General features: G+C 40.8%; 1 protein-coding gene across 1 annotated transcript in view; it reads left to right on the top strand.

Annotated features, from left to right (window-relative positions):
- The window catches only part of LOC144797918 (vomeronasal type-2 receptor 26-like), a 70,945-nt gene that overhangs the window by 18,764 nt on the left and 29,004 nt on the right, over nt 1-23,177 (top strand). The window contains exon 3 of the mRNA XM_078668719.1: nt 7,808-8,107. Within this exon, the coding sequence (XP_078524845.1) occupies nt 7,808-8,107 (300 nt within the window). The remainder of the gene's footprint in view (nt 1-7,807; nt 8,108-23,177) is intronic.

The following is a 23,177-nucleotide window of genomic DNA, read 5'->3' on the forward strand; positions in this document are numbered from 1 at the left end:
TAACCTGGTTGCACAATGCTCGGAGAGCTAAAGGTCAGTGATGTAATCTCACTTATATTCGTTTTTAAATTAATGTAAATTTTGATTATACTATTGTTACACTGTTGATTTGTATCTGATATGTGTTGTTATGGTCTATTTTGTAATTGGCACAATAAGAAATTTGAAATGAAATGAAAATGAAATGAGTGCAGTAGCTCTATGACACCTCTTCCTACTTGCCACAATCTGTGCACCTTTGGTGAGTGGATTCCCTGCCCTTGTAGCACCATCATCAGTATGGTGCAGGCAGATGGGGAATGTTTCCCTTATTTTTATGAACACCCCTCCATTAAAATTAGAATATGAACTCTTGGTATTTCCCAGGAGTGAAATGTGTATCTACACTATGTGTATTGTTGACCAGTCTCTACACGCATCTGCAACCCTTTCCATATAACATAAGTGCCTGGGTGATTGGAATGTTAAGGGAAAATAATTGGTGAATCTTCTGCTATAAAAACAACTGATTCATCCTTTGTCAGTTTGACCAAATATGTTGATTGTACGTTAACATTTTCTTTAAGCCTTTAAAAAAAAAAAGAAATACAATAAAACAGTATTGTTTTGAAAGACATATTTATCTACAGGCTTTGATTCAGCATACCAGAAGGGGATCAGCCCTGAAATTGGAATTTGCCTTTTGCCAGGGATACCTCGCATTCAGGGATTGTTTGGAACCCTTTGTGAGTATGTCAGTGAATATGTCAGTGAATAGATGCCTGTTCACTGATGCATACACATTGGGTCACACCGAGTGTGCTATGTACACACGCTTTTGTGGCATTAATATTTATTTCCACCACTTCCATAAGACAGTATGCTTTTTGTCTCAAGCAGGTTTTTAAAATATCCGTACACAAAGGGGCCCAAAGGTCCATTAGTGTTCAAGGCATCACTGCAAGCAAGATTCAGTTTATCAGGGGTAGCCTCCCTCTGAAATGTTTTGCTTTAGATTGATAGCTGAACCAACACTGGTTCTTAAGGAATAGATTTAAAAAAAGAAAAATGAGCTCACTAGAGATCCCTAAGAGTGAATAAAGTAGTGATTTTATTTTATTCAGGTGCATAAAGGACAATGAAGGTATAGAGAAAGCCAATATGTTTCACCCCATAGTATGAAGCCAAATTAAAAGCCACATTTTAACTCATGAAGATTGCCATATTACTTATCGCTGATAAAGATGCTATAGGTCTGATCGAAACTGTAGTCATGAGGTCTGCATTAGACATGTTTTTAACTTCGCATAAGACCACTGGTTGTAGCTGAGGCGATTTTCCGTATGCCTTTGGCTTAGTTTGCTGGAATGTTAGTTGAAATATTGTTGTAAATAACATAGAGATTTGTCTGCATTTGTAACAGTTGTTTCTGTTTTTCTCAGCCTTGCAGCTATTGCATGGTTTGTAAACTGCAGTGATGTCCCTGCTTATGATGTCATCAGAGTAAAATGTCAAGTGACTTCACTTCCTAAAATGACATTGGTCGAACGTTTTTTTGTCTAAGAGCAAGTGATTGTATTGTATTGTATTGTAATTGCATTTATATAGAGCTTACTACCTCTAACGAGGCGACAAAGAGCTTTTTCGGCAAGTAGCACGCTACTCCGGGACCCATAGAGGATTAGTGTGAATTAGTATAGTGAAACATGCAAATACATTTTAAGTGGTGGATAGGTTAGTCAGTTATTTGGATTTGGAATGATAGCAGAAGGATAGAGGAGGACAACGGTTTGTATCTATAAATCGCTTGTTGAGGCTCGCTATTCAGGAAGCCTACAAAAGATTAGTGGTGAATTAATATGGTGAAATATGAAGCAATTTCAGTGGTGGATATTAGTCAGTTACTTGGAGTGAGAAGGATAGCGGAGGGATAAAAGGGGAAGAAAGATTTGCATTCATATAGCACTTGTTACCCCTGATGGGTGTTGAATCGCTTTTCTGGCGTGTAGCACGCCACTCCGGAACCCATAAAGGATTACTGTTGAAAATTAGTATAGTAAAAAAATATGAAGTAATTTGAGTAGTGGATATGTTATTCAGTTATTTGGGTAGTATATTAGTATAGTTTAATATGGAATTTGAGAAGTGAACAGGTTAGTCTGTTAATTTCGATTGAAAAGGATAGTGGAGGGATAAAGGAGTGAAAGATTTCTTTTTTTTAGGATTTAGCAATAGGAGGAGGCTTTTGGATGAGTAAAAAGGCATTTTGGAGGGGAGGACTCAGAGGAAAGAGTTTAGAAAGGTTTGTTTTAGGGGATCGGTATAGTAAAGGAGGTGTCAGATGATGCAAGGAGGGGTAGAGTAGGAGAGAGTCTAGAAAGGGTTATTTTGGCAATCATAGTAGTGGTATGGGGTTTGGGATGAATGAGAGAATTGATGTAGTGGATATATTGATAGATGTATAGGATGAGAGATAGGGTAGTGTATTGGATGGAGTAGTAGAAGAAGTTTGAGATGAGTCAGAAGGTTGGGCTAGAAGATATATTGGGCGAAGTATAGGCTGAGAAATAGGGTAGTGCATTGGAAATGCTAAATTAGAAGAAAGTGATAAATATATAGATCCATAATTACATTGAAATTACATAGATACATAAAGGAGGTAAGTATATGTAGATTAAATATGTTGATAGAGGCACAGGATGAGAAATGGGGTAGTGCATTGGATATGCTTTTTCAGGAGAAAAGTAACAGACACACAGATCCAAGTACTTGGAAGGTACATAGATGCACAATGGAAGTAGGTACATGTAGACCAAAGATGATTTTTATGAATTTAATAATATTATTTTTTCTCTCAACAACATAATTATTTTACATGTTTATACAAAGTAATACTCAAAGATAGGTACATATCTATAGTGAAACAAAAATGCTTGTATACAGAGGGATATGCTGTAAATTTCTGTTTGCGTTTGGTGCGTATGTGGGGAAGAGCCAAATCTTGAGTAGTTTTCTGAAGATAATGTGGTTGTCAGTGGACCTTATGTTGGGGGGTAAAGAGTTCCATACTTTGGCTGCTTGAACAGAGAAGGAAGTGCCTTCTATGGTGGGATTTTGTGGCGAGATGCTCCTTTAGAGCGGAGGTTCCTTTGTTGAATGTGTTTGGTGATTTTATTCCTGATGAAGAGCGGTCCCATTCCATGTATTGCTTTGTGGGTGATACAAAGCAGCTTGAACGTGGATCTTCTGGCAACCGGTAACTAATGCAGGGCTTTCAAGGCAGGGGAGATGTGGTCTCACGGTTTGATATGCAAGAGTAGTCCTGCAGCCGAGTTCTGAATCCGTTGTAGTATTTTCATGGTCGTTAAAGGTGATCCGTGATAGAGGCTATTGGTAGCTTGGACCTTGTGTGGAAATCCCAAAAGAGGGAAAATTAGTCGCAGCGTTTTTATAGTAGCAAAGCTTGATCTTGCTAGTTTATCCACTTGGGCATCCATCGACAGCTTGGAGTCCATGGTCATTGTGAGGTTTCTTACTTCCTTCGATACTTTAGGCACTGATCTCAGTTCATCAGGCCATGCGGCACGCGGGTTGTAATGTTTCCAATCGCCACACGTGAGTATTTCAGTTTTTGAAGCATTCAATTTGAGATGAATTCAGGTCATCCACTGATCCACGGCTCTGAGACAGCTGAAAATTGGTGATTTTCTAAAGTCTTTGGGGCATTCCAGTTGAAGGAGTATTTGCATGTCATCTGCATAGTTATAGCACGTGAGGTGAAATTTATTGATCAGTACTGGTAATGACTTCATGTAGATGTTGAAAAGCATGGGCGAGATGATCGAACCTTGAGGGACCCCTGCTTTTGTGGGGTATGGTTTGGATGAGAAGTTTTAAACCTTACAATTTAAAACCTTACTATTTATTTTATTTATTTATTTAAGTATTTGTATAGTGCACTATTACCCGGGGGCGTCTAGGCACTTAAGTCCATTCCAAAATGCAGTTTTAATGTGAATTCACCATCAGAATTGCATTACGTTTGTACCACTCTACTTACTGTTTTAACACAGTTCTGTCATGCATGCTCAAATCTCATTTACCTACCAATTCAGTGCTGTTATTTTTTTATTTAGTTGTGTCGTGAATGCATTTAAATGGCATGATGAGCCGAGCAATTTAACTGTTCCCACCCCTCCCTCACCTACTTTGGGAGCTAGTTACTTCAAAGCAACTGTATCCTCTTTCCAAACAGACTCACTCTCTGGTGGCCTTCCTTGCTCTGTGCGTCTCAGATTGCCATATTCCAGAAGGAACAATTAATTTAACTGTACTCTCTCCCCAACGGGGCGAAGCATCCAAGCACTCCAGCTATAAAGTGCTTGAGCTCTCTGCAGGTCTTTCTGTCTGATCTTTGAATGCCAGAAGAGGGACTGACTTTCATCCCACCGCATTCACTCATTTGTCCAAATCCACGAATCGTGGAAGATGGGAAGAGAAGACATTTCAAGCAGCTCGAATCAAAGTTTGTGCCAGGCTGCAATTGAACTGGCTTGCATGAGTGTGGAAGAAAGCCAGGTCTGTTTTCAAATGGACTAATTTCTAGTCTTGCTGAAGAGTAGCCGCCATGTGATCTTGTACAAATCATGTTTCTCGCTTTCTGAATCAAAGGGGTGCTTGATAAGATTTTGAGTTCCTTAGGAGTGTTATTCTGCCTAAATCTTTACTTTGGGACAAAGAAAAAGACCTATCTGAGTTCCAGGCTCCTCCAACCATGAGTCCCCCATATCTCACACGACTGGGCTTCCGACAGATGTGGCTGCTTTACCTCCTGACTCGATGCCTGCTCCCTGTGTCTGGTACCCAAATGATGCCCTCTGGCTGCCACCTACACACCCCTAAAGCAGCAGGGTACTCAAGGACAGGGGATCTCCTGATTGGGGGCACCTTTCCCGTTCACGGCGTGAAGATGTATCCTGAGGCGACCTTCGAGGACAAACCAGCGCCTATAACCTGCCACACGTAAGAAGCTTTATATGAAATATTTTATTACTTTAAAGACTTTGGGTCAGATGTACGACGGTTTTTGCATATGCAAACCCGTTTGCGCATGCAAAAGGCAATACGGGTATGTACCCAGGGACCACTGCCTGCCCTTCAAAAATTAAACAAAAACTTTCTTTTTGTTTTTTAAAAATGCATACCGTTTTCCTTTAAGGAAAATGGGAAGCATTGAAAAGCAGTCCCAGACATGGTGGTCTGCTGAGCCCAGCAGGCTACCATACCTGGGAGGGCCTGCCATTCCGAATGGGGTTGCAAATTTCGAAAGGCTCACTGATATTAATGAGCCTCGCAATTTGCGACCCCATTGGAATCACTAACAGTGTGCTACACACTGTTGTACATCGAAAATAGTGCCTTGCAAATCTGTCCCTAAATGTTTGCAAAATTAGTGCCCTTACATAACTTTCCTATACAATATCTTCCAGTGTCTTGCCACTTGCTGCTGCCTAGTTTATGTAAATTGTTTTAAAGTGTAACGCTATTAAGTTTCCCTACATACAGATAATTTCCTATCTCTCTGTTTTAGAGGTGGGATGTACAGTCACGATATACAATGGAAAATCCACTGGGTTTATTCTATTCTGAGATCTTGGGTATGAAGGTCAACCCTTGACTAAAGATAAAGAAAACTTAGCCAAAGGATGAGTAGTTAGGCCAGTCTACCTGGAAATAAAAGCAGCATCTTTCAGATGTTTATCTAAATTCTGATTTTTAAAAGACTGATGAAGGGTAGAATGCATCAAATTACCCAATGCAAATTTGAAAATTCTTTCTGAAAATATAATATTGCACTGAAGATGTTGTCAATCATTGGATAATGCTCCAATCCAACTTGATTTGATGACATCGAATAATCCCAACTCTAGAAGAGGTGTATGCCACTTAGATTTTATTAACTGTCCAGAAGTGAAATTGGTGAATCAAGAGAGAGTCTGTCCTATTTCCCGCATCTTCTTTAATTTTCAGATGAATGTGATAGTGACTTACTGGGACATGTAAATACATTCTTCTGCTACAAGAATTACGTGCTGCTAACTGTCTTTTAAATCTAACTGTGACCTTGTATTCGTTTGTATTTTTTTTTACATGTATTGTATCTTATAAGGTTTTTAACCGAATAAAGATTGAAATTGAATTGAATTGATAGTGACTTATATCCAACATGATTGATAGTAATTTATTCTGAGAAGCTCAAAGCACTGGTATACACGAATTATGTTCATATTTGCAGATTATTGTTTAACAGTTGAAAGCACATCTATTGTTATGCTTATATGGTTCACTGTAAAGAGGGATTAAATAAAGTAAGAAACAACAGCAGATGCAATAAACCTTGCAACTGTTGGCTTTCTTCAGGCCTGATTCAGAGCACGTGAGAAAAAGACACACAAATCCATCCTCTTGCAAAATGTTGAAGGTGGAGGATGGGAGAAGGAATGTAAAAGGATCTTGGAAATGCAGATTTTTACGCCTAGCCAGAGCAGGTTGTTGTTGCTAGGAAGGTAAGATCACAAGGAAAAATAAATGTTTCAGCTCGCATACGCCCAGCCATGTACTACCACAATGCATTTTGTGGTAGTATATGGAGTGTGGCACACATAAACAAAGGTAGGATCAGAGTAGGCGTTTACTGGACAGGGGTGATTGTGCACTCACAATCAAGTGTGATTTCAATGTTATTAAAACTGCATACATGTTTTGAGGCTTTTGGAAGAGTGACTTTCTCACCTCTCTGATGGGCTCCACTCCGTTCTCTCCCCTGCAATCACTGTGTTGGCTCTGTGAAGATCCAGGTGTCTCCCCTGCAATTGCAGTTGTCTTACCTGTGAAGATACTGGTTTGTGATCACTGTTGATGCACCTGTGAAGATACCGGTGTTTTTCCTTCGATTGCTGTTGTTTTACCTCTCAAGATCCAGGTACCTCTTCTGTGATTGCAGTTGTTTTACCTGTGCCATGCAATTGCTGCGTCTGTCTTGGGCAGTGTAAGGACTCTACTGAGTTTCTCCAAGGGCTTTGAGTATATCTTGCCTCCTTTGGCAATCTCAGGAACATCAGATACTTCAATTTCACTTGCCAACAGCACTGGGAATTGTGTGTTTTTGCTGCAACAGAAGATAAACCACTACAACACTGCCTGAACTCAGAATTTAAAAATACATCTTTTAGTGAAGATGATTTTTATGTTGTGTGTTTGAAAATGCCACTTTTGTTTGAAAAAATGGGCATATTCTTGCTTAATTATCCTTGGTGTCTCTGCCTTTTTGTGCATTCTCTGTATGGGTTTAGAGTGACAGGAACAGGGGATGTGCATTCACACTAGTTATAAGATTTGTGAGATGTGTTAGAGAGGTCTTCAGTTATTTCAGAATATCACTGAGGGCAATTGGCTGAGCCTTGCTCTGCCAGATGGTTGCTGCTTAAGAGTAGAGTGAATATGGTGGCTGGAATGAGACGAACTAGCTGACCTCTGTGTGGCTCCCAAGCTATTCCAGGACATCACTAAGGACAATGGACAGATCCTTGATGAGGTCCCTATTCTAGGGCAGAGTGAAGTAATTTTCAGGACAATTGTACATTGATAAAGCTGTGTGCTTGCCTAACCACACAACCATTAAAATATATGGGTCGCTATTAAGAACTTTCTTAGAATCTGAATCCATGTACCTTTATACCAATATACCCCATAGCAATATAGCATGCCCTTGACTCATTTGCCCACATTTTGTGCTTATCCCTTTTGTTGAAATGTTTGTGTTTTTGAGTGCCCTAGGTTTGAATCACTGAATTATCAGTGGCTGCAGGGCATGACCTTTGCCATCGAGGAGATCAACAGCAACCCTGTCCTGCTGCCCAACATCACCCTGGGATTCTGGATTTATGACTCCTGCAAGACACTAAAAAGGGTGCTCGAGGGAACAATGTGGATGCTAACTGGGCAGGAGGAGACCATTTCAAACTACCGGTGCAAGGAGAAACCACAGCTGGTGGGTGTTGTGGGTGACTCTGCATCCACGCGCTCAATGCTCATGGCACGACTGCTGGGGCTTTACTGGATCCCCCAGGTGAGTCTACTAAAATACAGACCAAAACTTCTCTTTCAATAAAATGTAAGCACTTTTAGAAAACTCTGAATCCTACTACCAGTTGTAATAAAACTAAGTCATCTGAGACACACACACTCGCTTGGATTTACTATGATTTCACTCAAAGTAGCACAGCAACGTTGTGTCACTGCATTGCCTGAAGGGGAGACAGCAGAACTGTGCATATTTACAAAGATAGGGTGCAGTTCTACTCTCTCGTAGTGCTGGTGCACTTGTAAATGCCTAGCACCAATGCAGACGGCTTTGCTTCATGTAGCAAAGGTGCCTGCGTTATGCTCAGGATAATCATAATACAGGAAGGTACATCTTCCTGTACAAAAACTATTCTTTTAAGATATTTCCTCTCTGTATGTGTGATGCAAAATTCAGGACATATGCAAAGAAAAAAAACGAGGAGAAATAAGGTCCTTTGTCGTCATACACAAGCCGAGGGTAGATACCCCATTTTGAAGCAACCCCATTTTTACATGTCTTGGTAAATATTGGTTGACATTAAAATACATGGGTGGGTGTATGGGAATGCACATGCTCCACCCATGTAACACATACTGAACGCAAGATAATCCAAGGCAGCCCTATGTGCCGCCTTGTGTTACTTCTGTTTATGAAACTAGACACACCGGGCTTTGCAGGACTTTGTAAATCACAAAATGGATTTTGCATCAGTGCTATGCCAAAAAGTGATGCAACCTAGATGCAAACTCTTAGTAAATCTAGGTCTGAACATCCACCATCCTCTGATGGTTTGTTGGCCTGTATGTCTCACTTTTTGGTCAAGATGAGATTCCAGAAAATTTTACTCCCAAGTAGATCTGTACTGGGTGGGATCTACCACACATGCCTATACCTGATCCAAGAGTATGAGGGATTCTGTGCACTAAGGAGTGAGTAGCCAGAAGCGTATGAGACAGCGATAGTTAAGCGAGTTTGACTGAGCAATGTTGTACCTGTGTAAGTGTGTAAGAGATAGCAACACAGAATGAAAAGTTTACTGGGTGTTTACAAATTATTCTCTTTAAAAATGAAATTGACACTTTCCTTTGTTGGAAACATTGTGAACAGGAAAATGTTCAGGCATTGAAAGTAAATTAACTTTGCCCAGAGACAGGTTTTGAAAGGCCAAGGGAAAGCAATGCACCTGACTAAAGGGAAAGCGGACACATGCCACCAGTAAAACGTCATGTGCTTTGATTCCAGCAATTTACTGCTAATAAAAACTGTTAGGCCAGATGAACTTAGGGGCAGATTTATGAGTTCTGGCGCATCTCTGCAAATCAGCAGGGATGCGCCAAAACTGATGTGTCACGCAATTCCCTCCTTGCGGCACCACAGATGCGCCGCATTTACAATGCGACGCACCATGGTGGAAGGAAGGGCAGATGCGTGACGCATCCTGTGGTGTACGGGTGGCGCATTGCTGGAGTAGTGTCGCAAGTGCGACGCAACTCCTTCAATGTACACCCATATGTAACGTGGTGCGTCACTTCTTACGCCTGCTTCAAGCAGGCGTAAGGATTTGACCCAGCAGCGTCGTAAAACTCACTCAGTGAAATCTTGTAGATTTCACTGCGTCAGTTTTACAGGGCTTTCCTACGAGGGAACGCCCACCCTGCGACAGAACGCCCACATGAAACCTGACGCAGGTTTCATGTGGCGCAGGGCTTTACAACGTGACGCATCTGCCTAGATGTGTCACGTTGTAAATAGGTCGCAGGGATGCGCCACGTTTCCACGCCGTTGCGTGACGCAACGGCGGCGTAAACGTGGCGCAAGTCCAACATAAATCTGCCCCTAAGGGGCAGATTTACAAGTTCTGGCGCATCTCTGCAAATCAGCAGGGATGCGCCAGAACAGATGTGTCACGCAATTCCCTCCTTGCGGCACCACAGATGCGCCGCATTTACAATGCGGCGCACCATGGTGCAGGGAAGGGCAGATGCGTGACGCATCTTGTGGTGTACGGGTGGCGCATTGCTGGAGTAGCGTCACAAGTGCGACGCAACTCCTGCAATGTACAGAGGCCACCCATACATAACGTGGTGCGTCACTCCTTACGCCTGCTTCAAGCAGGCGTAAGGATTTGACCCAGCAGCGTCATAAAACTGACTCAGTGAAATCTTGTAGATTTCACTGCGTCAGTTTTACGGGGCTTTCCTACGAGGGAACGCCCACCCTGCGACAGAACGCCCACATGAAACCTGACGCAGGTTTCATGTGGCGCAGGGCTTTACAACGTGACGCATCTGCCTAGATGCGTCACGTTGTAAATAGGTCACAGGGATGCGCCATGTTTCCGCGCCTTTGCGTGACGCAACGGCAGTGTAAACGTGGCGCAAGTCCGACATAAATCTGCCCCTAAGTGTTTTAGTGTTCACAAATGCTCCAAAGAGGAGTTTGCATCCATTAAAATGCTTTTTCGTATGTACCAATTCAGTATCTGAAAAGGGCGTGCTGTAGGCTTCCTCAATATAAAAAAATTCGGATCCAATTCCAATAAGAAATCATTGATATTTTACGAACACCTAAAAGGAAGTGGTAATGCAATTGCAAAATAGACCTGTGCCATTTGTGAAGAAAAAAAACTTTGTTGAAGAGGAGACAGTGGTCCAGAGGACCACTGACAACAAAAAAGAAGTACAGTTTACTTTCTAAATGCAGTCAGGTTTCCTTTAAGGGAAACCACTGCATTTAAAAAATAAATTCGCTTTATTAAAAATAAATCACAGAGATGGTGGTCTACTGAACTCAGCAGGCCTCTATTCCTGTGATAGCCTCCAAACATAGTGAGCCCCAATTTGCATCCTACCAAATTAATATTCTTGATGCAGGCCAGAATTCAGCCTACCAAGGTTTGGAGTTGTACTGCTTATGTCTGTTCTTAAAATAGTGAATAGCAATTCTGGCCCTTTACTGGTGGAGATTTGAGTAAGGGAATTGTTTGTGAAAGCAAATAATTGGTTGCTCAGACTTGAATTATTGTGGTATTAAATTGAATTAAGAGTAGGGTACCAATTTAATCTCGCACCCTAGTCATGAGTGAGCAATTTGCTTTCAGATTGAGCCTAGAGTCAGCGTGCATGTGCTGCTCTGTTGAAGATCTGCTGTAGGTGAGTACGTGAGGGAAGCCCCACCCACGCCCACCCATATTTTTCATTGGCTTGTGTCTTTGTCTTTAGTAAAGGCTGCCTTTGGATTCATTTATAGGCTTGTTAGTCCCTCATTTATAGGCTTGTTAGTCCCTCCTTATTATGGCCATGTCGTCTTTGTTTCCTCCCATGGCTACTGGCCGCTTTACTTCACGTGTTATACGGTACGTGTTAGTTAGACTGTCAGCACTATTTTCTTTAATGAGGCTCTCCTACTGCCTTCTCTACTCCCCCTCCCTCCTGTTGTCCATGCCTTTTCACCCCCAACCCTCGCCCACCCTTCCGTTGTCCATGCCTTCTTGCCCCTCCTCCCCTGCCCGTACCCCCGATGTCCGTGCCCTGTATTAAGAGGCTTCATTTGGGAAGTTTTGAGTTGTGAGGGACTAACAAGGAGAATTGGTGGGGATGGAAACAACGGATTGGCATAGTAGATTGGGAAGCTCAGATTGGGGTGTTCAGGTTTAGGAGGCTTCAGTGTTACACAGACCTGCCTGGACTTGGAGATTCGGCCAGTGCATGGTGCTGGCTTAGCAAGCTCTTGTAGGTTTGATGACTCTCCTCCCAGAGTGGTATTGCCACCTGTACATGGATGTACAGAACAATTTTAAATGTATTTTAGGAAGTTTATATAAAAGCAGACAAATCCTCAGGTGTTTTCAGAGCCCTCACAATACCACAGTTTGTAATACATTATATAACATGGAGTATATATGAAAGAGATTATCGCAGAAGTGAACTGTGTGTAACAAAGATAGCTTTTAGAGTCACAGGTTGAAATAACGAGTTAAATAGTTTACAAACCTCTAAAAACAGGTCTTTTATAAATAGATATTTGCTCAGAAAACACAACTAGGGTGCATCAGCTATATACATAAGGATATCAAGTATCAAACTATTTCACAAGCAAGTGAGACTTAAGGGAAACTTGAACAAATTGAAAGAGTTGAGGAGTTAAAGGAACACTGAGAATGTTCCTAATCTTTTGTGAATGTCCTTAAAAGATATAGGGAGTGGAGGAGCTTTTCTTAAAACATTTGATCAATAGTTGATAGTTAATTTTAATTCTAACAATGCTGGAGTCCCTGTAGATGGCATGTTTCTGAATGAGATATTTAGCGGTATTTAGGTATAAAAACGCGTAAATTAAACAGGCAGTTACATACACGGTTCTTGACTCAGTTGGGGACCATAATGAAGATGAGGTGACCCGTTTGATACAGTCATATGTTTGGGAATTCGAAACAAGCCTGGCTGTAGTATGTTAGCAAGACCACCTGTAATGGTGCAAGAGCTTTTTCCGTTGAAAAGAGCATTGCCTTAGTTGCCTTAAGTACTATAGTATACTTAATTAAGTCCATAGTGTTAAGGGTTTGCAGTTATAGAGTATTGAGAGTTGGCGACACAAAAACGCCCCATTGCCAGATTCTGAAAATAGCATTCAATTTTGATTTTCCTGTAATCTGTCTCCTAAAAATTTAACAAATTCAGCAATTTGGGACAGAAAGCCAACCCATTTGAATCCATTAATCCAATTTCTATACAGATGCTAATATTTATTCGAAGATGTATGATCTTTTGAAATCTGTAAAAGCAACAGGATTGTCTCAGACTGTTCTCATACCTGGCTGGGTAGCTATTTCCTGAGAGATATGACTTGGGAGCATCTGGGTTGGGTTTGCCTTGGTGGGCGGTCAGTGTTGGGATGACCTGACTTTAAAAGGTTAGTGTGGGGCCAGCCTTATTTAGGAGGGTCAGTTTTGGAGTGGCCGGCTTCACTTGTTCTGACATGGCAGACTCAGTGTTGAGGTTAGGCCGAGATTGGCATGTTAGGTGATTGAGTTAGGTCAGGCAGGCTTAGTGGTGGAGGTGGAGATGGCCTGACCTTTTAGGCTCAGTGTTGGGTGTGACAAATGTAAAAAGAACAATTGATGGACAGAATATTGAACAAAGTCTACCATTTACCCCAATTAAGAGATCTGGGCCTAAATCCATTGGTTTTTTTTCTCGCCATCCCATTCCAGTTTAAACCAAACCATATGCAAATCAGTCTTAACCCTGTTCCCCGTGGGAACAATCCAGCCGAAACTGCCAGGCCAGGTCCTCCCTGGAACGGAAACAAGCATCTTGGGACCTTTTCAGACATTCCCCTCCAGTCACAGATCTGGGTTGAATTCATCAGCGTTCTTTAGCTCACTTCGCCACTCAATTCACACCCAGCCAAATTCAGTCTTGACCCTGTTCTTCACGGGAACAGTCCAGCCGGAGCTGTCAAGCCAGGTGTTCCCTGGACCGGAATCAATCATCCTGGGACTGCTTTTGGGGTAATACCCCTCATCAGCCAGGCTAGCTTGAATTCAGTGGCGCAGTAAACAAGGTACCCATGTCTGGGCATACCCTTCCACCTTAGGGCGAACAATGCAAACACATGGCCACATAGGTAATCTCTGATTTTGAAGGCACAGTGAAACTAGGTTGATTTCTAATCTTCATTGCACAATATAAATGCAAAAATACTGTAAAAACAAGAGTCAACTGTTGAAGGCAAAGCTTTCATGATGATCTCAGCAATCCAAGCTTTTGTTTAGGATACTCTTTTTTTTCCCTTGCCACATTTGTGTGGCTCCACATAGCTCTCAGACTACACATATTGTATGAATATGCTAAAGCTATAAGTGAATTTATTGGTACACTTTTTTCATCTGACCAAAATGTTGGGGTTCTTATCTGCACTGACAACAACAGTGTTAGCGCAAGACTGGTGTATGAGCTGAAAATAGACTTAACTAAGGTGGCCCTATAAATCATGGTGCGTGGTCCGCCTTAACTGTCAGGCTGACCCCCATCGACATTGTGGTAGGCGTCCGCCATATTTAAATATCTCAGCTGCAGTGGCAGGACATTTTCTATCAATAAGCATTTGCGAATCAATAGGTCTCGCATTTATGCAACTTTAAGCTGTTGGTATTGTAAATTACGGTGCGTTTCATTTATGTTTCAAAAACCAAAACATAAATAAAAGGCATTGTCATTTACAATGCCAATAGCTCAAACTCACTTACGTATGTGACCTGTTGCATTTCAAATGCTTGTTTAGTTGGTGGGCTGGCTCATTTGCATTCTTTATGACCACTACTACTGTCTTTTGGATGTGTGTGTATCTGCTGCAGACAGTTATAAGCTTTGTTTTTTTATCTCATTCGGCTTGTAATTATATAGGTACAATAGAGATTATATGCAAATGTGCTTTTCTGTCAAACACACTGCCATTTGCCTTATATGAATTTGCACCCATAAATAATAATATTACACCATCGTTGTGTTATGAGTAATAACCCTGAAGAATACAATATTGGGTGAGAGCAAATTTACTCAAAGGGCGGGTTGTGCACTTTCATGGGTGGAATCCCATCTCAGTATCTTAACATCAAAATCTTGAGAGCTTGTGGGCAGTGGCGGTGCTGCGGGGCTGGGGGGTGGGGTGGGGTGGGGTAGGGTAGGGTGGGGAGGAAATAGACTTGGACATACGACAGAACCGATTAAAGTGAGTAAATAAATAAATAAAACTATTTTACTTTGCGTGCGCTGCTTCGCCAAGCTATTACAGAGGTCTGTTGTGAGTTGCATACTCATCGGCTGAAGATGGACACCCCGATTGATGCCTAAGTACAAGAGTCCTTTTGTGAGTTGTTTATACCAAATGTCTTGATAAATTATTATGTCAATAGATAATAGAGGTCCCAAAATTAGATGAGGACTAATGACCTGATGTACAAATTTTCCATCAAATTTTCCATGGACAAAAACTCTGGGCTCCAATTTCTAACTGGATATGATTGGTGTTCTTTTTCTTTTTTTGTTTTTTCTCACTGTGTTTTCTTCAATATAAGATGATGCTTTGCTGGAACAAAAAAAAAATGTGTTGTGATTGTGCACCAAACTTTATGGAAATGGATAAATACTTTGTGAACCTACCTATGTAGTAATAGGTCAATTCACCTAATTCTGCATCATAGCAGATCACAATCTGATCTACCTCATCAATATTCATGAGGTAGGTCGCAAATTGTGTCTCATCATGATTGGATGCCTTCACAGGAATGACGGATTGTTGAGATCAGCAGACCACCATTTACACAAAGGGAACCTTTCTATTTGAATGTAGCCTATGGTTTCCTAAAGGAATTGTGGCTGCATTCATAAATAAAATGTTTTTGTTTGTTTGATATCTGATAACGGTCCCCTGTACCACCTCCTGTTCATCAATAATGTTTTTCATTCGCTAAGGGGAATGGGCCACTGGTAATGTTTACACCCTCACCTAGGAAGTCAGTAACTTTCTATTGTTTTGCAACTGGATTTTGGTCACAAAACATTTATACATTTCATAACGAATCACTGTTCAGAAGGGACACCCTAAACAAGTCCCATTTGCTATGCCTTTCTAAAATCAATTTGCAATTCAGTAACCTGTTCCTGATTTGCACAATGGGGTTAATACATTTTCCCAAATCCCAGGATTAGTGATTTAGCAAATTTCCAGAATGCAAAATGGTTTTGTTTAACAAGTCCCAAATATAGTTTTCTTAGTAGTTTGCACAACTAACCTAGAGGTAACACAAAACCAAAGAATAAGTTAAGTCTGCATTCTACAGCAGGGAATAGACACTTTAAATTGGCTTTGTAGTTTTTATCTGCTGGCAGGTGATTTTTTTCCTTATAAAATTCAAAGTGTGGCCTATAGGAACATTAAGTAAATTATATATTTGGCAATAACAGTTCTGAGAATTTAGAACCATATTTAATTTTTTTTAAAACATTGACTACAGTGAATTGATATTTTATGTATATTTTGCAGCTATGCATGCACTAATACAATATTTCTCATCTTTTATCAAAATCAAGACTTACAAAAGATGTACATCGATACATTTTCCAAACATTTGGTAAAACCACAATAGTATGTAAATAAACAAAGAATAAGATTGTGTTACATAATAAATAGCGGATTGAGGAGGCATGGACAAAAAATGAACAGAGGTATTTATAAATGATTTAGACCCAGTGCTAGTTTCATAAGTATAACTATGAATAATTATAGTGTTTTAGGGACATTAAAGGATAACCTGGCAACATCTTTCCAGTTAGTAGAAATACAATACAAGGTAATTGCTATTAATTAATTAGACAATTTTCATCTTTGTAGCAGATTCTCTAAAATCTTGCTAGTGTTTCTAAGATATTTTTACACGTTTCTGAATATCAAATGTTCTTTATTATTACACGCAACATTCTCCAAAATCTTGGAAACTATATGATAGTGAAAAGACATACGATCAGGCGAAACATGAATAGTTAAACAAGACCAGCAGTTTAAGTTATTTAATATGTTCATGTTGAGCAATACGGGGGGGGGAGTTAGGGGGTGAAACTTAGCTTGTTACATTTAAAAAAACAATATTTGAGTAGTATGTGCTGACCCAGATGTAGAAAATATTTTCAACTATATCCTATGTCAATCCTTAATGGATTTATTGATTTTCAGTCCCTTTTATCATATACATTTTCTTTTCAATGTATCCTATTGTTGTTAGCACACATTAACATCAGTTAAATATATGATGCTCTAGGTGCTATAAAAAAATGAAGAAAGAGAAGACATATATTATACTAAGATTGTTCATCATCCATGTGTTGACTGATTAGCTGATTGTTTGATTGTTTGATAGGAAGTTTAGTATAGAGCTCAAATATCAGACTGGTGCTACATATTCCCAGAAGGCTAAAGGATAAGTAATAAAAGAGCTAGAGACGAAAGACTTAAGATCTGAGGGATTTCTCAAAAGGTAGAGAAGTGCTGTAATTTCTGAAGGCAGGGCACAAGAAGTTGGGAGCAACACATGCAAACGATGGCCTCCCGTTCTAGAGTGATGCATCTTGTGAATGACAGGAGAGTTCACAGGTGCAAACTCAAAGGAGCAGGATGGGATGCAGTGACTACTCTTTTCCTGAGGGTAATGAGGTTGAGTTGCACAGAAAGCACATTGACATAAACATTCTAATTTGCACAAGGAGCGCTAAGTAAGAGGAAACCAATTAACTTTTTGAAAGACGGTGAGAAGGGAAAGCATGATGAGAGATTGTAGATTTGGTCAATTGCAGAATCATGAAGAGTTTGAAATTAAAAAGAAGGTAGTAAGGGAGGCCAGTTAAGAGAGAGTTGCCATATCTAGGCAGAAAAGAATGACTGGTTGAACCACTGTTTTCCAGCATTCAAGAGGAAGAAGTAAACCAATCTTACTCAAACATCTGATGTAGTATAGTCAGTTAATGGAAACTTTGGAAATCTGGGGAGCAAAGGTAAACACTGAATTAAATGTAGCTTCCAGATTACGCATCAGTTTAGCGGAAATATGAGTAAAACTATCTACTATAATAACCTCTCTTTTATCAGAAATTAATTTCAAGCAGTTGAATGTCATCTAGCATGCAAGCTCAGACAAACAAGCCTAAACATTAGCTCGGCCCTTTTGGAGATCATTGTCAAGCATAATCATGACCTAGTATCTCCAACAAACTATACAAATATAACCCTCCCAAAAATTATAATTTTGGCCAGTGGAGATACATAAAGGTCAGGTGTAAACAAGGACCTCTTCAGGACACAAAGAATAAGGTTTTACCTGTTAACTTGAAACTGCCTGAGTGGAGGAGGTGAGAAAGAATGAAAACAAGCTAAGGCTTGTTTGCAAATACAAAATTCAGATAAGCAAGAGGAAGTGTGTTATGATGGCAAAGCTGCAAGAAGTTCCAAGAGGATTAGTGTGGCCGTGCCCATTTGTCTGAAATCATGCAAATGTTGTAAGTTGCAGCACATAGAGCGGCATCTGTGCTGTCGCAGGGTTTCTGTTCTCACACAGAACTGTGCACAGAGGAGTGGAACCTCGGCGAATTAGGGTGACCCAAAACTCACCTCAGTACCCAACTCACCCCTTACCGAGCTAGCTACAGTGTCTCATTGGACATACCAAACTCCCAATGTTTAGACAAACCAGAACATGAACTTACTGTACCTCAGGGTACGTGGAACTCATGAACACTCTTTCGTTATATTATCATTACAAACCAGAACATGGAGTAAAGAAGACACATGTGCATTTGAAATGTTTATTTACTAATGCCGTCTTCTCAGGCGCAGTATCTTAGATAATACAAGTATACTTATTATCAGTAGCAAAATTACCAGCATAGTTACTAAGACATAAAAAGCGAATGGTGACAGCATGTCAACATACTGTAATGAATAAGAGTTAACAACACTTATATCTCACCCTCCCTAACACATATATTATATTATTAGCTAAGAAGGTCTCTTTGGGTTGTTTTAGGGCGGGCCCATACCTTAGTGTCCTAGCATGAAGGAATCACATCAGCATACACCAGCTCTCTCTGCATGTGCACCGCATTCAAGTGTGTTCTATGTGCCTCATGCAAAGCAATATCAATCCCGCCTGAAGCCAGAGTTGGCAAAGGCTGCACTTGTGTTATGACTATGAAGGCGTGGAGATCAGACCTCATAACAATTCCATATCGTGTTGTTCCTGAAACTTCAGCACTCTTCGTGCAGACATAGTTTATTAAGCAAAGCTGATATCAGAGCAATAACATATTATTCTCACATACACCACGGCAAACTACTAGGTTGAAAGCTAAGTCAACAATTAAGTGTTGTGTGCAGAAGTTGCAAGACAGAAAAATGGCGTTTAAACCTAAAATGTACCTATGCTAACTTAACACGATATAAGGATATACAGGAGCTACATGACACCCCCCCATGATCCGAGAACGGACTAAATATGATAACAGAAGTGCCATCTCATGAGAGCAGAACTCAACAGTAAACGAGCATGAATCGAAACCAAACATTAAAAACTAATGCTAAAAAATAGCCCAAAAATATAACGTGGCTCAAGCCAATAGGCACGGAAATATGAAAAAAAAAATTGACAAATAAGTCAATAAAAACAATGAAATGCTATCAATCAGCACGTCAATCCGAGGCAGTGTCTATGATAAAACTGTATATGAAAAGTAAGCAGCAACAGCCTCCAATAGGAAATCACTGTCCTCATCCGAAAACAGTTCAGCCATCAAATTTAAAAGATGAAAAGAACATACGTGTTCTCCCAGCACCGGATCCTCTATAACCATCAGAGGACAGCTCGGTGGGTTTTCAAGAACACTTAAGTCCAAGAAATTCTGTGCTGCCGACAATATATCCCAGGGACCCATTAGTCCATGCGCCACTGCTAAGGCCATAATCCTCTCGTCAGAACAAACCAACTCGTGAGCAATGATAGGACTCATCAGCCGATTAAAATCGACGTCAGGAGAAACCGGTCCGCAGAGACACAAATCAATGGCCCAATGGAAATCACAGGTCAGGCAGTGAAATACAGGCTGGACACAGGTGAAGTAGGAGAATCGAAAAGATAATCCATATGCCGTGCTCAATGTCGCCAACGGCAGTGTGCCATAATATTCAAGCATGCGGTTGCGAAACCGCGTCAGTAGCTGTTGCGCGGGGTCTTGCACAGGAAGGACATCCATATTTAAAGAGACAAAAAACCACTAGTGCGCCAGCTGCTAATGCAAGTAAAAACGGGAACCCTCCAAACAAGGATGAAAAAATAGAATGGAAGAAAGCAGGGATGACTCCAAAAATCTTTTCAAAGGAAGTCACGAGACCACTGCTAACAACTTTAAAAAAATGTGCAAGGCCTTTTGTGGAGGATGCGTTAAAGATAGTTCGAACCATCGCTCCGAAATGCAAAGGCAAATCAGTATTCAAAAGAGCCTGAACCTCTGTACGGGTGTTTGCAATGTGAAGCACGAAAGTTTCACGGGCCGAGCTCAAGGCCACCTCTTTCTGGGACAAAAGAGCCCTTATTCTTGCCATGCCGCTGAATTCTGCTCCCAAGGTTGGTATCTGTGGCCAGATGGAAGACTCCCTATGTTCACGTGTGGGAGGATAAAGCACATTTCTGCAGCAAATAACCCGCTCACTTACTGTTACTATGAAAGCTATACCTTTAATTAACCCACAACAGTTTTCATTATTGAGCATTAAATAACTACCATTCTCTAATAATTTAAACGTGACGATGATAGCAGGAACTGGCGTGCCATGTAAAACGCAAGCCATATTCGGTCGGTCCTTGTTGCATGAACCGTGTAACTGTATGTGTCTACACATTAAAGAATGATCTGGCGTCTCAGTGCACTCCTCCCCTGTCAGATAAACTTCCTGGTCATCCTTAAAACATCTGTATGTGTATGGGAGTGAAGGAAACCGCTACCTAAAGGTTCATAACGACCTATGGGTACATATTTCATACAATTTGAAAACTTATATAAAGCAAAAGGCAGCGTTATTAAACCGTGGATAAGCCACGTTGCAGCAGTGGCTTCAGCCACGGAAAAAGGTAAAGATTCTAACCTTTCAATATGTAACATAGAAAAGGAAGCATCACGCATTGAAAGTAAGCGTTGTTTGTCAGTCAAATTAAACGGTGCAAATAAAGAAGAAACGTTCATGTACCCCCAGGGAACTTTACCCATTTTTAGAGTTTGAAGGGTCCATGCAAACTGCATGATTGATCGTAATTGATTTTGACCATGGTATAATACTGACACTTCATCATGTACAATATCGACGACTGACGACACAATATTATCCAATGTGTAAATTCTAGAGGAAAGCACATTAATGCTATTGTCAACAACTGCAAGCACTTTCTCAAGATTTGCTTGATCAATAGCCCTAAGGCGTGTAGCAGCCTCAATCTGTGATAGCTTCCAAATTTCATTGTAAACCCCATATAACCACCTTTTCGACCTGCCACTAGCCGGGCCTTTAATGAAATCATTCAAGTCCACGTCTGCATTTAGTTTAGAAAGGTGATCCTTAACCGCAGGTAAAGTTGAATGTTTCAGCCAATTTTGACACAATTTGCCTACAGAATACGAGGTGACAGTATGACCTAAGTTAAATCGGGGATCAGATCTAACAGTTTTAAAACCGTCAGTTAAATTCAAAAATCTATGTTGGCAAGAATCAGCACTACGGTGCCAAAGCAGCCAACCCTTAGGATTCATACTGGAAATGTTAAAGGAGGAATTAAGAAGTAGAGTCTGTAATTCTCTAATGGACAACTGAGTAAAATTACCCCAACCATCATATTCCTCCAACTCCGGGAAAGAAGGAGTGTTTAACTTTTTAGAAGTAGCCAATCCAAAGCATGTGGTCTGGGAAATCGTTTCATTTAGAAACAACATATGATTCGGGATGAGACATGCACGGTGCAAAGCCTCAGTGCCTCGTACCTGCCAGGCCCTTGAACCCCAAACCGATTTAAGGTCTATTGTATCCTTCCATAACTCATAGCCTCCAGTAACTAATTGATCAAGGAAGGCCTTCGAATACAACAATTTAGTATCGGTAAGTCTAACCTTGGACATTGGCATTTTTTGAAATTTAAAATAAAAGGACTCGGGATTGGACTGGTTAAAGTCAGTAAAGTAAGTATACTTCTTTAGAAACGTTTCAGAACTCCCTTGTTGAGGTGCTGGGCAATGTTCCCACTGAGTAAAGTTAACAGTATCCCTTCTGGAAGATGTTTTGTGTAAGAAGTGATTGCCATAATGTTGGTAACAGAATAATTCACCATAATTAGCAGATTCTAAATATAAATCCTCAGCATCAAATGCAGCATAGTACTGCAAATCAGAAAATAAACTTTCTACAGCATTGACATCCCAGTCATCAGAACGAATGTTTTGTTTCACCACATCCCCCATATTCACTTTAAGTACATTAGGGACATTAACGACTTCCGTTGGGCCATGAACCTGAAACCGAACTGCATCCCACACGATTCCATCAAGGACAGGCCATGCTGTGATGTTAACCAAAGTCAAGTATCTTTTAAATCTGTGTGTAGAATGTGACGAGGAAAGCGGGGCCAAAGTTCCATTTAAATGAGTAATGCATGTTCTTTCCTCGACATAGTGTCCATTGATGATTCGAAAAAAATAAAACACAAAACCAATTGACATAAAAAGGTAAACTGAAAAAAGGACCAGCCAAATGTATGTCCAAGGGGGAATCAAAAAATGTTTTTTAAACAGGCTAGCATAAACTGCAATTCGAGAGGGTTTCTTCGAGGCAGGGGAAGCAGAGTGAAATGAAAATCTGGATTCCGTGGCTAAACGTGCTTGCAGGTCAGGCATGGACAAATCAGTGGGGTAGGTATAGTCTATCTCATCAATGTTAGTTCCGGGTAAATTATTTAATAATGGACTGGAAACAGCAGGTAATTCGATGGCCACTTCAGGTTCAATATTAGAAGCAGTGGGCATAACTGAATTTCTCACAATGGAAGGACAGGAAACAGCCGGTGTCATGCTAAGAAGAATCAGCCACTCTGTGTATCTTGACATTGTCAATTGAAATAAACCTGTTTTCCTTACGACCAGGAAGTGGTGGTAAAATGACTGTTCTTGTGCCCTTCACTCCAAGGACTGGAACCGGAGCTCGATAGGAAGGACCAAATTCTTTCTTGTTATCGATCTTCTCTCGAACCAGTTCGCCAACTCGGGGTAGCCAGCCAACTACCGGGATCTGCAACGCATCATCCGACATGGAGGGCAAATGTTCCTTTGCAAGACTGTCTCTGGTCTTTTGTAGATTCTGTAAAACATTGCAATGTTCATCTGTGTCAAAGCAAGTGGCACGAACCACACAGTCTAGACCGTCAAGGTCAGGGACGTACAACTAGATGCCAAAGAGCATTTCGTATGGGGTCCGCCCACCCAGAGACCTT

Source organism: Lissotriton helveticus, chromosome 12 (genome assembly GCF_964261635.1).
Source record: "Lissotriton helveticus chromosome 12, aLisHel1.1, whole genome shotgun sequence".
NCBI lineage: Eukaryota > Metazoa > Chordata > Amphibia > Caudata > Salamandridae > Lissotriton > Lissotriton helveticus.